Consider the following 14,801-nt stretch of genomic DNA (forward strand, 5'->3'; position numbering starts at 1 on the left):
ACCCTTGAGCTGACACGAAGTCCTATTCTAATTAGGTTTTTCACCTTTAGTCGTGCGCTCAAAGACTGTTTTCAGTTCTCCGTCCTCGCTTCCAGATATCTACTTTTTCTTTAACAAATTAGCACCTAAGGGTTGTTAATTCCACCAGCAGATGGGCCTGGCACATACAAGCCTCCCCCATGAAAACGTTTGGATTTTTAATCAGGATGTTCTCGGCCCACACGGAGTTCCTCCCCAGACTGCATCAACAGCTTCAGGCCTTAAGGCATTTCAGTGAGGCTCAGGTGGCTGAGCTCTTGGCAAACTGCCCTTCCCCCTCTGGTCTCCCCGGCGCGTCCCCTGCGGAGCTCAGCGCATCGCAAACGCTAAATTTCAGATGGGGCTGAAATCGTTATTGGAAAGGCTGTTGTTCAGAACCACTGTTCTGAGCCTGTGACCATGAAGGCTCTTGGGAGGGAGGTGGCCATCCACCGTGTCCTGGTGGAAGATGGGAAGAGGTGGGCGCTTGTATCTCATCAACCTGCTGATGAGGGTATTCGCTGTGAAGCGTTCACACTCTGATTTGCCATGACAGGGCAGTGAAAACAGGACACACCACTCAAAACCCAAGTCCTTTTGTATAGTAATTTACACATTGTAGCGTAGTCACAGCAGCAGCAGAAAGAGACCCAGGCTCCGCCAGCCAGATGGCCAGGCACACGCGAGCCTCCTGGTTATTTCCAATCATGTTCTCACCAGACACCCGTCTTCCTCTCCGTGCTTTCAATTTAGACCTTGATGATCTCTACCAGATAGCATTCAGTTCCAACTGTTTGCAAGGAACTGTGACGGGGTGGGAAGAGGGTTTAAGAGGGTCCAAGAAGCATTGATCCCTTCTAAGAGTCTGGGACTGTCCCAGAGGCTGCAGATAAAAATGCATTTCACATGAGCCCCGACGTCCTGGATGGCCCATCCTACAGGGCAGCCGTTGGAAGAGGGGGGCTGAGGCCCAGAACGAGGCCCCAGAGGCAGGATCAAGCAAACTCTGCTTTGGAAGGTTTCACGAAGGAGGAGGCGTGGGGTACGCGTTCCCAAAGACTGAGTGTGAGTTCCACAAGGCAGAAAAGGAAGGGCCTAACCCTCTAGGGAGACACATGGGCTGCTCTCTGCTGCCCTGACACTGATATCCCCAAATCAGGCAGTGGGTCGGACTCAGTACGGGGGTGACGGCTGCTACTGAGGTGGAGGCAGGTGGGTGTGAAGCCAGCACCTCACCGAACAGAAAGAACTGGCCACACTGGGCACCGCTCTCTCCTTGTCCAGCCTCCTCGGCAGAGGCCGTTTTCACAGTCCTAGGTTTCCGGGCCCCAGTTTGAAAGAGATCACATGTGGAGTATTAAGTCGAAAAAGGGGTAGGGTTTTTGTTGTGTTTTTTTTTTTTTTTTTTTTTTTTTGCAGGGCTTTGCCTGCAACAAAACAGTTGGTTTTCAAATTTTGATATTCAGCGGAATCACCTGGAGCAGCTGTTCTCAAAGTGGGGTCAGGAGACCAGCATCAGCGTCACCTGAGAGCTTAGGGGAAAGCAGATTCTCAGGCCCCCCGGACCTCCTCGGTCACAGGCTCTGATCTGCTTTAATGACCCCGCCAGGTGATTCTGATGTGCTCAAGCTTGAGAATGCTTAACCTAAGTCTCCTACAGATTCCTCACCACCATTCACAGAACTTCTGCATCAGGTGATGAGATATTTTGCCAGTCATTGCAGCCGTGCCCTCCTGGTCCCACCCCCTAAGCAGGCTTCAGCTTGTTTCCTAACCATCCCCTCCACATTTCCGGGGTCACTAGTGCCTGTATTCAGCCCCTCAGTATCCATTTCTTATCTAACATGCTCTCTGAGCCGCAGTGATTGCATCTGTCAGACAGGGGCAATCGTACCATGTGGGCTTCTCAGGATTAGAGGTGATGTCTGGGAGGCGTGTGGTGCAGCTCCTGACATTTGGTGTCTTAGCTCAGGCTGCTGTAACGAAGCACCACAGTCTGGGGGGCTTATAAACAACAGAAATTTATTTCTCACAGTTTTGGAGGCTGGAAGTCCCAGATCAGGGTGTCAGCATGCTGGGGTTCTGGTGAGAGTCCTCTTCCTGGTTGCAGAAGGCCAACTTCTCATATCATCACATGGGGGAAAAACTCTTTGGGATCTGTTTGTAAGAGCACTAATCCCATTCATGAGCATCCCAACCTAGTCACCTGCCCAAGGTCCCACCTCCAGATACCACTACATTGAGATGTAGAGTTTCAACACGTGAATGGGGGGTGGGGCGCATTCAGTCCATAACTCTTGGAAATAGGCAGTAACTGACAGATGCCAGACTGCTGTGCCTACTATCCTGGGCCCAGGTCCCTGCTATTTGCAGTGGATGGTTATCAGAAAAACAACCCCTGGGGACTTCCCCAGTGGTTAAGAATCCACCTGCCAGTGCAGGGGACACGGGTTTGAGCCCTGGTCCGGGAAGATTCCACATGCCGCGGAGCACCTAAGGCCGTGTGCCTAGAGCCCACGCTCCGCAGTGAGAAGCCTGCGCACTGCAGTGAAGAGTAGCAACCAAAAAAAAAAAACAGAAAGAAATGAAAAGAAACACAACCCCTGGAAGTATTTGGTAGTCAACATGCCCCATTCCTCGATCAGACTGACTAAATCAACTATGAAAAGCATGTAAAGAGTCTGCCATCGTGGAGGTTTGTTCTGAGCACTGTGACCTTGCCCTGTTCTAAGCTTCCTGCTCCAGGGCCGTGTACAATCAGCACCGTTTGGATCCCTTCAAGTACCAGCTGTCCCTCCTAACCCCTCTCTGCCCTGGCCACACCTGTACTTGGTTCTACCTGTAGCCCATGGCCCATCGCGGGGGCCACCGATCTAGTTGCAGACTCATACGGGAGGATGTTAGAGGAGGAATTCCTGTCTAGATTGGCATGTTTGTTGGGATACCTGTAGGACCCCTTCCAAACCTCCAAGGCTAGCGCTGACCCAGCACTACTTGACCAGATGCCCAACAGGTTGCTCTGAAGTCTTTGCAAGCAGACGTCTTTTCAGAAAATTCATTCTTAATTAAGTGGTCCCCTTCCAACACAATTCCACCCAATGCCTTTCTCAGTATATTCCCAGAATATCAAGGCTGGCTTTGAGAATATAATCCTGTCCCCTCCTTTGGTATGGACTGATACGTTAGCTTCTTAGGTTTTGAAATTAGTTTGCCTCAAATGATGCTAACTTGATTGTGCCCGTAGAGCTTGAGATTCTCTCTCTCTCTGTCTCACACACACACAAACATACACATACACACACACACACACATAAACACACACACACACTACTTGAAAGAAAAAGTATTCCCGAACTCAGAATAAAAGCACCATGGCTCCCACTTGCTATAGGGAAGACAGTCTTCAATCCAAGTTCACTATTCACTCCAGGATGGTGCAAAATGCTTTCTTCCTGAGATTTTAGCTGATCGTTACCGTTGGCAGTTGAACCAGTCAACGTGGCACTACCAGAGTAAACACAGTTGATGTTAGCCTTAATAACTGTCTCTCGTGCAGAAGTGTTTGAGGTGAGTGATGCAGATCAGGAGGCTGGCAGGTGAGGAGGTGCTGCCCTGTGCAGAGATCAGACCTGGCAGGACAGTCAGATGAATCAATCAACCTGTGTGAGTTAGAGATTTGTCTGGGTGTTTTTCCCCTTGCAGCTAAATTGAGTGTTTGGTAAACTCCAAACTCCTCTTAGCCAAGAAACAGTTGTTCCCATTCTTATCCCCGGGGCTCGTGAGTGTGAGTTGGTTTTGACAATGCTCCGGGGACAGTCAAAACACGGAGTCCTCCAGGGTCTCAGATCCAGCCTCCTCCGCATAGCTTATGACTTCAATTTGTGTTTCACTGGAACCAGTTTTCTGCAAAACAAATCATCCTTCCTTAGATGTCTTCTAGAGAACTTTCTGAGTCTTTGAATTTCTTTACAATTGGTTTCAAGTCACTTTTGCTTATGAAAATAGTAAATGGTCACTGAAGAAAGTACGGAAAATAAGTAGGAAGAAAACCAAAAAATACCGATCAACTTAACTCCCAAGCACAGCCCACTGTTTGTCTTCAGCCCTTTTTTCTAGATAGAAAGTTATCTTTACAGTTATATGAAGAGCTTTCTAAGTGGATTTCTTTCCACGTAGCATCACATCTTATTTTAAATTCCATACAGCCAGCCCTCGGTATCCACAGGCTTCACACTTCTACATAATGGACCCGAGCGTCTGCAGATGTTGGTGCCCGCTGGGCCTCCTGGAACCATGCTCCCTGCAGATGCTGAGGGATGACTGTATGTTCTTTGGCTGCTCATTTTGAATAGTTCCATTGTATGCCATCCACAGTTGACTATAGTCTTCCCTGAAATAGAGGTGTTATGTCCAATTTTGGCTGTCATAGATAATGCTGGTATTAATTACAAAATTCATGACCAAAAAAATACCTTCTGTAAGAGATTGTATTCCTTGACCCTCTTTACTCATTCAGCACATCTTTTTCATATTTTTTTAAGTGAAGTATAGTTGATTTACAGTGTTGTACCAGTCTCTGCTGGACAGCAAAGTGACTCAGTTGTACACATATATATTATTTTTTTATATTCTTTTCCATTATGGTTTATCACAGGATATTGAATATAGTGTCCTGTGCTATACAGTAGGACCTTGTTGTTTATCCATCCTATATACAGTAGTTTGCATCTACCACCCCCAAACTCCCAGCCCATCCCTCCCCCGCACCCCGCCTCTGACAGCCACAAGTCTGTTCTCTATGTCTCTGAGTCTGTTTCTGTTTTGTAGATAGGTTCATTTGTGCCATATTTTAGATTCCACATATAAGTGATATTATGTGGTATTTGTCTTTCTCTTTCTGACTGACTTCACTTAATATGATAATCTCTAGTTGCATCCATGTTGCTGCCAATGGCATTATTTCATTCTTTATGGCTGACTAGTATTCCATTGTGCTGTATATATGCACCACATCTTCTTTATCCATTCATCTGTCGATGGACATTTAGATTGTTTGCATGTCTTGGCTATTGTGAACAGTGCTGCTGTGAACACAGGGGTGCATGTATCTTTTTGAATTATAGTTTTGTCCAGGAGTGGGATTGCTCGATCATATGGTAGTTCTATTTTTAGTTTTCTGAGGAGCCTCCCTACTGTTTTCCATAGTGGCTGCACCAACTTACATTCCCACCAACCATGTAGGAATCATTCCACACTTTTGTTTTTTTGGCTGCGCTGGGTCTTAGTTGCAGCACGGGGGATCTTTCCTAGTTGCGGCACGTGGGCTCCCAGTTGCAGCATGCATGTGGGATCTAGTTCCCTGACCAGGGATTGGACCCGGGTCCCCTGCATTGGGAGCGTGGAGTCTTAACCACTGCACTGCCAGGGAAGTCCCAGCACATTTTTTGCACTGGACATCACGTGATGCATTGAATACGCAGTGATGAACACGGCACCTGTGCTCTCTGCCGTATGTACTTTTAATAGGTTGTTGTCTACTTAATCTCGGAAGGAACCCTCTCCGGTTACCAGCGTAGAAACAAAGAATGGCTGGAAACCAGTCTGTAACCAATGGAAAGCTGAGAATAAGAGTTTTTTTAGTGAGTCTTTTTTATCACTAAAAAGCTCATCCCCCTGCTTCCTCCCTCCCTCTCCTGCCACCAGAACCTGTGTCTTGAACGTTACAGAACAATTTCTGACTCAGGCCTGGACAAGCAAAAACATGCTTAACAGCCTCTCTGGGTTGGCAGCTACCCTCTGAACCCCAGGATTCTGGGTACCAACATCAAGCTTAGAGGTATGAGCGGTGATGAAAAGCAGAGGGTTTCCTTTCCCACCAGGGGGAGGCTTCCCGGCAGTTTGCCCATAACTCTAATGGGCCCCCTCGTTGTCCTTGTAGCAAAGGCCCCAGAAGTGGGTTGCACAGGCTCTGCCTTTGAAGGTACAGGCTGGGGCACTGCCGCACGTGGCCCAGCTGTGGTCAGCTCTGTACTGAGGCACCTACTCCTCCAGGTGGAGGTGGTAGAACTGAGGGCAGGAGGTGACCCTTCGTTTCCCCAGTTCTCCCCACTCTCCCCCTCCACGCTGCGGCCCTCCCGCCCCACCCCATCCCTCTCACTGATCTGGTTTTCCTGACCCGCTGCAACGTGAGGAGAGTGCGTTGTCCGGAAGAGCTTGGCCGTGATGGGTTTTGACATAAATCCTTTGCTTATTCTGAAACCAGCCTGTCTGCCCCAAGAGTTGTTCTTTTGCACACATGACTTGATGGTTTTTTTTTTTGTTTTTTTTTTTTTTTTTTGGCTGCATCGGGTCTTGGTTGTGCGGGCTCTGTAGTTTGCGGCACACAGGCTCTCTAGTTGAGGCGCTGACCTCAGTAGTTGTGGCGCTGGCTTAGTTGCCCCGCGACGTGTGGGATCTTAGTTCCCCAACCAGGGATCAAAGCCACGTTCCCTGCACTGGAAGGCGGATTCTTTACCACTGAACCACCAGGGAAGTCCCCGTGACTTGATGTTAATTAACAGCAAACCGCAGACTTACCCAGTAAGCTGTTAAGCCAGTTTCTTTTACCAACCTCAGAATGTGCAAGGAAATCTTTGGGGGCTGTGAAGGGAAATGAGATACCAGCACTAAAATGTGCTGTTAAGAGGCTGGGTCAGATGACTTGAGTCTGCTGCTTAAACCACACGTGCTTTCCAGTCATGCGTGTGCCAGATCCAGGAGGGATCCACGGCACGAATTCACAGGAAGAGAAGCAAGTTTCACCGTGGGGCACACTTTCCTTCCAGAAAAGCTACGGGTTAACAAGAGCAAGCCGGCGGTCCTCCTGATAAAGGAGACCACAAGGGTGGAACTGAGGGTAGGGGTGACTCTTGGGCCAGCCTCGATTCTCCGCTTCAGTAGGTCAGAAACTGTCATCCGCTAAATCATCCCAAACACCCGAACTGCAAACTCTAAAGAAAGGTCACCTCTTACTGCCGTGATGCATTTTGGTGAGTGAGTGATCGACCCAAACGCCCCTACAACCAGTCACCAGTTAACTCATCCTACCATGAGTAACTTTATCAGAGAGAAAATGAAATTTGTTAAGAAAATTGCTTGATGAGGGTCTGCAGGCTGCAGCCTGTGGGCTGAGTCTGGCTCATTGCCAGATTTTGTAAATAAAGTTTTATTGGCCAGAGCTATTTGCATATTGTCTGTGGATGTTTTCCCGCTACAGTGGCAGTGTGATAAAGCATCTGGCCCTTGAATGTTTACTATCTGGCTCTTTACAGAAAGTCGGCTGGCCCCTGATCTAAATAACCATTCAATTTAAGGACAGATTTAACAAGCAACCTGCAATACACTGAACATCCCAAGACCTTGCTGACAAAAATTAAAGAAAACCTACAAAAATAAGTTGAGATGTCACATTTACAGATCGGAAGACTCGTTATGTTTAAGATGTCACTTCTCCCCAAATGCACCTATAATACAAGACAATCCTGATCCCAGCAGCTTTTTTTGTTGAAATTGATAAACTGGCTCTAAAATTTATGTGGAAATAAAAAGGACCTAGAATAACCAAAACAACTTTGAACAGTCATGTTTGGAAGCCTTACACTACCTGGCCTCCAAGTTTACAATAAAGCTCTAGTCATCAAGACAGTATTATATTAGCATAAAGATAGACAAATAGATCAATGAAACCTAATACTCCAGAAACAGACACAGATATACATGGACAACTTATTTTCAACAAAGATGCCAAGGCATTTCACTAGGGAAAGGATGACTTCTACCATGTGATGCTAGAACCATTGGATGCCATTGGTAAGTGAGCATTCAGTTAAGCCTAAGTGCTCTGAATGGTTAACAGCACCTAAGAAAACGTATTTGGGGAAATCAGTTGCCTTTTCTATGGTTCTTTATACTAAGGAACTAGGAAAAATCCCTCTGAAAAACTTTACTGATTGTGGTACCCATGTGTAGAAACATTGAATGTTAGAACGTCAGAGATAAACAGGTCATTGGACCATCACATCTGTGCCCCTTACTGTGCAGAAATGGAAGTCAGGGCCCATGGGGTTGAAGGAATTCCCCAAGGTCTGGGTGATAAGAGCTGGGTGATAGAAAATAAAAGTTCAGGTCTGACTGGTGAGGACACTCATAACTGAGTAGGACCTTTGCAATATTCAAAGACTGTAATGAACATATATTAAAAGAAGAGCAGAATGACAAAAGCAACCTGAAGGCACCTGGCCTCCTGAGTAAAGACCCTGCCTTGTAACGTGGAAAACGAATGACCCAGTGACAGATCCCTGAGGACCCAACCCTGGGCAGATATGACATGTTATAAGAACCTTCAATATTACCTCATAGTTGATGGTTACAAAGAATTCTTTAATATTACTCTTTGGTGCCGGAACAGGTGGAAACACCTTGGTCCATAAGTGGCATCTGAAAACAGAGTAAAGGAGGGAAATAGATAAGCAAGAACAGCCTTTCTTGTCCTTAAATATCTACTCTAAAACTTGACCTAGTTAATCCCTGGACCTGCTGTTTTGTGAATTCAAAATCTTCATTGACTAAGACTTCCAAATATCTACATTGTAATAATAGTTGAAGAGCTTGGTGGTACTGCAGGGCTCTGATGGGACTTCTGAATCATCCAAGGGAGACAAAATGACAATTGCTTCATGTTGGTGCGTTCTACCAGGCCTGATTTCTGAAAATGATGTACATCAAGTGCGTGGGGCCCCAGGGTTACCCACGATGCTGGTAGGCAGCCTCTCCCCCTAGGCGCCAGCTCTCAGGGTTTACTGTCTTTTTCTTCTCCTTTGAGCTGCCAACCGCCCCCCAGCCTATAGATGCCATCTGATAAGACATTTATAATAGTGAAGCTGTTTAAAATAAAAGTCACTTTCTACATTATGAAAAAGCTAATAAGATAGAACATGTTCTGCAGCCTCCTAAGTGGCACTCGGCCTTCCCAGACGCCAGAAGGGATGAGAAGTTTTTATGGGGCAATTTGCAAGCTCTAGGTTTGGCCACCAAATCTGCATGACCCTTCTACAATCTGTGTCTGACCTGGGAATGATCAGCCAGTAAGGGACTGTTTGACCGAAGGGCCAGGGTAGGAGTTGGTACCTCATAATTGGGGATCATAACACAGGAGGCACCATAGTGAGTTCAGCATCCAATGGGATGACTTCCTTTACCCAAGAGTAAGAAGCATGCCCTGGGGGCTCAACAGAGGCAACCAAGTAGGGAATGGAAGGCAGGGAATCAAAAAAACACAAATGTAAAAACCTTCATAGAGGGACTTCCCTGGCATTCCTGTGGTTAAGAATCCACACTTCCACTGCAGGGAGCACGGGTTTGATGCCTGGTTGGGGAACTAAGATCCCGCATGCCACGCTCTGCAGCCAAAAAAAAATCCTTTGGGGAGATGAATAGACTGTCGGCAGATTCAGGAAGGGGGTATCTAACGACTGAAGGCTGTGTTGTGCTCTGTATCCAGTTTCTGTAAATCACCTGCTGTTTACCAGTTTTTTATTTGGTCCACACTCATCTTGGAAAGGCTGTCCAGGAAGACACAACAATGTCGTAAATTCCACCTGATAGCAAGAACCCTGCATCCAGCGGATGCATGGCAAGAAGGTAAAAATCCAATATTTAGATCCCAGCGAAAGCACCCAAATAAAAAGAATACCTACATTCTGCAGATGAGTGAGAAAATTAACAAGATAAAGCAGACGGTTGCCATAACTGCAATAAGGAACCATTTTGTCCAGGGCTTCTGCTCATTGTTTCCTAATGGAAAAAAAAAAAAAAATCAGAACTAGAATCATCAGCAGAAAAGAGAGATGACTACACTAGGGCCAAAGGGGGCTTGGGTCAGAGTTCAAGGTGCTGGGTGATGCTGGGAAAGTAGCTTAACCTCCCCGAGCTTTAGATTTCTCATCTGTAAAATGGGGCAGGGTGGGCAGGGAGCTTCCATCTCACAGAGTTGATACAAGAGTGAAATGAAATAACGGCAATGGCAATGAGGCCACTTTTAATCTTGAGGCATTATTTAATCAGTGAGCAGATATTTATGGAGTATATTCTAGGTAATATGCCAGCTGGATCTCGGAGCTTAGCAGCTTTTGGTGAGTACTAAGGTTTTTAGATGAAAAAGATGCAAAAACGTAAGCCTACTCAGTAACCTAATTGCAGTACAATCAAAACATTTTACAAAGTTGGACTTTTAGAGGAAGTACAGTGTGGGATAATACTCATAGTTCACAACAAAGGTATCAGACTCCGTTGTAAGTTTACAATCTGAATTATCCTCACAACACCTCTTACGTTTATACCTGTTGTTCACAGATGAAAACGTAGATGCTAACTTGATTCAGTACAGAAAGTATAAATATGCCACATGCTGCCCGACTATCTAGTTAAATTTGCTTCTAATCTGTACTCAAGGATAGGTTCTTCTGTGGGCTTTGATGATAGCTTTGGGGTGTGTGTGATTTTTTTTATTAAGGTACTGGAAATACCTTCAAGAAAAACCCAAGGCCATTTACCAAATGGCGTTTAAAGGGTAACCTGCTTGCTAAACTGTCTGATTCATTTTTAGAGAAGAATGCAAATCTTGAGTTATCTCCCTGAATGCATGGGTCCTTTCTGTGTTCATTCATTCCTTTATTCACCCGTTTAGCCAATATTTACTGGGCTCCTGTTATGTGTGGGACGTTATACACGTTGCTGGGAGACAGTGTTAAAAGAAAGCATGTGAACCCTCCCTTCCTGCAATTGAGGGAAGAAGTCGATAAGCAAATAAAGACACAGATAATTTAGTGACAGCAGCTCTAAGTACAGAGGTGAGATACACACCACACCCCAGGAGAAGCAGGTCTTAATCCTTGGTTTGCCATTAACGGTTTCTATTATAAAATGAGAAGTGAATGTAAGTGGAATTTTCAAGTCCCTTGTAAAATATCTTAAGACTTCCAAAAGCCCCAAAATACTTAAAACTCACATCTTTCCAGGTATCAGGGTGGAGAGATGTCTCGAGGATTTAATGCTAGTGATTCCAATGTTGCCTTGATCTCGTGGCCTTTTTTTGTTTGTTTTTCTGGCCTCCTGAGAACTCTTAGTTGAGGTTTATCTTCTACCTCCCAAAAGCTTTAATCTCTCCTTCATCTCTTCCCTTCTGCTTTCAAATATTCATAGAGTCCTTTATCTTGAATAAGCCATTACTTTGCTCTGCCATCTCTCCCAACTATTATCCAATACCTCCTTTATTTCCCGGCCTCATTTCTTGAATAAGGGATTCAGGCAGCTTCCTTTTCCCATCTCAGAAAGCACTTTAAAAATTTGCTGGTGGCTTCCTCCTGGTTGAAGCCAAAAGACGGTCAGTTTCTTTTTCCAACTTTATTTTTCCTGACCTCCCTCCTGAATTCAGATTTGATGCTTGTACCCACCTGGAAACCAAGCCACTGGCTCCTTTGCCCAAATATTCCTCTTCTTCAATATCATTTCCTTCCCCCCTTTCTAATTTCTACTGCCCCTCACCGCTCAGCCTTAACCCTTTGGTATTTTCCACTATGGTCTCTTCTTTGAACTTTGAAATGTTTGTTGAGCACAGCTTCATCTTTTAATTCCATGGCATCCTCTCCCGAGTCTGTATCCCTGCCCAGCTCCCAGTCTGGATCTGAGACTGCCTGTAGGCAGAACCCACTGGGATGTGTCTCAAAGCTGACAACATTCAAAACCAAACTCACACCCTTCTTCACATCAAAACAACTTCCCTCAAAACTTCCCCATTCTGATCTCCCCTCTCGCAGGATCCCAGACTGGAATCCTTGGAAGGCACTTGGCTTCTTCTCATTCTCCGTAGCCCCTCCTTTCCTCATCCACTTGCTTTACACCAGTACATCACACCCAACCGTAAATGCAAGCGAACCAGCCATATGTATACACATATCCCCTCCCTTTTGTAAATCCCTCCCATCCAGGTCACCACAGAGCTCTGAGTAGAGTTCCCCGAGCTATACAGCAGGCCCTCACTAGTTATCTATTTCATACCCAGTGGCGTATATATGTCCATCCCAACCTCCCAATTCATCCCACCCCCCTTTCTCCCCACCACCGGTGTCCACACGTTTGTTCTCTACATCTGTGTCTCTGTTTCTGCTTTGCAAATAGGTTCATCTGTGCCATCATAAATGCAAGACATGCATGCTTTTGTGTCATGAGTTTGCCTAGTCTGGAAACCTGGGTTCTATTCTTAGCTTGTTGTGAAGGTGGCCGTTCTGGGCCTCAGTTTCCTCATCTGCAAATATGAGGAAGTTGAACTCTGACCCTTAAGAACGCTCTCAATGCAGCACATTTTTTAGTACCCCTGACCCAATCCACGACATTGTCATTTGGTGTATACCGACCTCTCACAAAATTGACTTTAGGATATTTTCATTGGTGAAAGTTGGAAAGTTGTAGAAAAGAACAAAAAATAAGGTATCAGAACCAGCAGTCACCAATAGCTTATCTTCTATACATGTTTTGACATTCCCTTTTTAGGTACCAGACACTCTGCAAAGTGCTCACCTTGCAATCTCACTTGAATTCTCACAGCAGTGCTTCAGGGTGGGCGCTGCTGTCCTAGTTTGATGGACGGAGGAGCTGTCGCAGAGAAGGGCGGAGGGGGTCAGCTGAGGACCACAGCTAGTAGCCGGGGGTGAAGCCCAGGACGTGCTGAGCAGCCGTGCTCTTAACCACGGTGCAGGGACCCTGTCCCACTGCCCACCACGCCCAAACCAGGACCCACTGCATGAGCAGGCGCTTCATGGAACACATCCTAAACATTCCTCTGTCACGGAACACCCTCCAGAGCATCCTCTTCCCGGCCGGATACCACTTCCCTCCAAGGCAGCCCTGTTTTGTTGTGGTGTCTCAGCTGTTGGGCATGGCTGGGTTTGCGGGCTGTGTCTGCAGTAGAAGGGGGCTGCCTTGTAAGATACCAGTCTTCCCGATGCTCCCTAGGCTCTAGCCAGGACCGAATCACTTTATTTAAAATCTCTGACCATGGCGTTGAAAAAGAAGTTTCATGTATTTATAGCTGTTTTACAAACAGGTGGTAGCCACACTTTGGCTCTCTGAGGCTCTGCTTTTCATCATTTTACAAACCTTTTATTTTCCCAAGTCCCATAGACACTCACTGGTTCTAGGATTAGTATTCAGTTCTCTGGATTGTCACCGAGTGTCCCGTTAAACCTAGTTTTTACTGCCCTTGCACGTAGCTAATATAAAGAGCAACTGGGACATACTACTACCGTGAAGTCAAATACCAGCTCGCTTTATTTCCCACTCTGATTTCCTGAATAAGGGATTCTGCCTGCTTCATTGCCCCATCTCTGAAACTCAGTGTAGTACACTCTGAACCATTATGCAAGTCCCCTAACAAGTACGTTCAGAATCTCTAGACTCATGTACATGGAACATAAATTTAGCAAGGGTTATGCCAAGTAGCAGAATGTTTCCTGTTTACGAGTAGGTTAAACAGGTGAAGCTTGAGTCCTGCAGAAAGAATGAGTGGTGTTATCAATATTATCAGGGTGCCACCCTGGGTCCCGTTGGTGTCTCAAATTGTGCAATTCTCTGCAGGCTGGTATGTCAGGTCCTGATAAAAGTGTCGTTCACTTCTGAGCGTGCTTACACAAATCTTTTCAGTTAAACCACTCTCTAGCTGTTCACTTGAGCACTCACATTGATAAGTGAAGATTCTCTCTGAATTAACAGAACCTCTTTGGAGAGGCAACTGATTTTATTTCTTTCGATCAAAAAAAAGTTAGTGGTGCATGCAAGGTACTATGTGGAAAGCAAAGTCACCGTCACTGCCTGGAGGGAGGGGGCACATGAGTCATTTCTCTCCGCCTGGTTTCCGCAGTGTCCCACCTTGCTTCAGAACTGCTCCCCTACCGCCACCTGAGAACAGAGCTAACCCCCCAGACAGCAGAGCCGAGGTCAGCTTTACTGCAAAGAAAACCTAAACTGGCAGGTAAATTCAGTGCAAGAAAAAGGTTTCACATGTTCACTACCAAATGGAAATCGCTTGGGGATTATCTACCGTTAACGTTATTTATTAACGCAAAAACGAAGTTGAGAGTCAGTTATGTAAGTAAAATGAATTAAAGACAGCACCTCCTCTGATTTTACTGAAGGTAGAACAGGGGTACAGTTCCCACTGACAGTGTATATCCTTCCGGTCAAAATGATTAAGAATTTTAATTCTGTAAAAGTTGGGAGGCCCCTCGGTACATCATTAATTTGAATTTTGGGGTCTCTGACGTTGTACATTTTCTTAAGAACAAGCGTTTCAAGGTAACTTGAATCTTTTCTCTGACTCAAGAATGAGTTTTCTGCCATTAAAACGGAAGCCACAGATGTTTCTTTTCAAGAAATTGATGGGCGCCGCTGTTTGGTTATGCAGAGATGAGCTTTAGAAAGACGGAGCAAAGCCTGTCCCGCCAAGGAGAAGAAGCCCTTCAGACTCTGCACCTCATTCTAGGATGTTCTCCCAATATTGACAACTTGGAGCATTTGGGAGCTCAGCTGTCTGGTTTCTTGGTGACCTCGGCTTCCTCAGTTTCTGACGTCTCAACCATTTAACCTTGACAATTAGCCAACTAATGAAAATTCTGCTCGTGCTGTATATCCCGGGAGTGTATGGTGGGAAAGGGACGGAGAGGGACGAATAGCTTGGTGGTTAAAGAGAATCA

At 45.9% G+C, this 14,801-nt stretch overlaps 1 protein-coding gene across 5 annotated transcripts in view; it reads right to left on the minus strand.

Annotated features, from left to right (window-relative positions):
* Positions 1 to 2,023: 2,023 nt before the first annotated feature.
* IL5RA (interleukin 5 receptor subunit alpha) overlaps positions 2,024 to 14,801 on the minus strand; it is a 37,246-nt gene continuing 24,468 nt past the window's right edge. For 3 of the 5 annotated variants that reach the window (XM_073787575.1, XM_033865301.2, XM_004323635.4), the window contains 3 exons: positions 9,753 to 9,849; positions 8,409 to 8,493; positions 2,024 to 3,921 (listed from right to left, as the gene is read on the minus strand). In XM_073787575.1, coding sequence (XP_073643676.1) covers positions 3,835 to 3,921; positions 8,409 to 8,493; positions 9,753 to 9,849 — 269 coding nt within the window. In that variant the 3' untranslated portion in view covers positions 2,024 to 3,834. Of the gene's footprint in view, positions 3,922 to 8,408; positions 8,494 to 9,752; positions 9,850 to 11,062; positions 11,418 to 12,630; positions 12,706 to 14,801 lie in introns of those variants that run through there. The other 2 variants (XR_004528606.2, XM_073787576.1) reach the window with 2 other exon arrangements.

Source organism: Tursiops truncatus, chromosome 10 (genome assembly GCF_011762595.2).
Source record: "Tursiops truncatus isolate mTurTru1 chromosome 10, mTurTru1.mat.Y, whole genome shotgun sequence".
Classification (NCBI taxonomy): Eukaryota; Metazoa; Chordata; class Mammalia; order Artiodactyla; family Delphinidae; genus Tursiops; species Tursiops truncatus.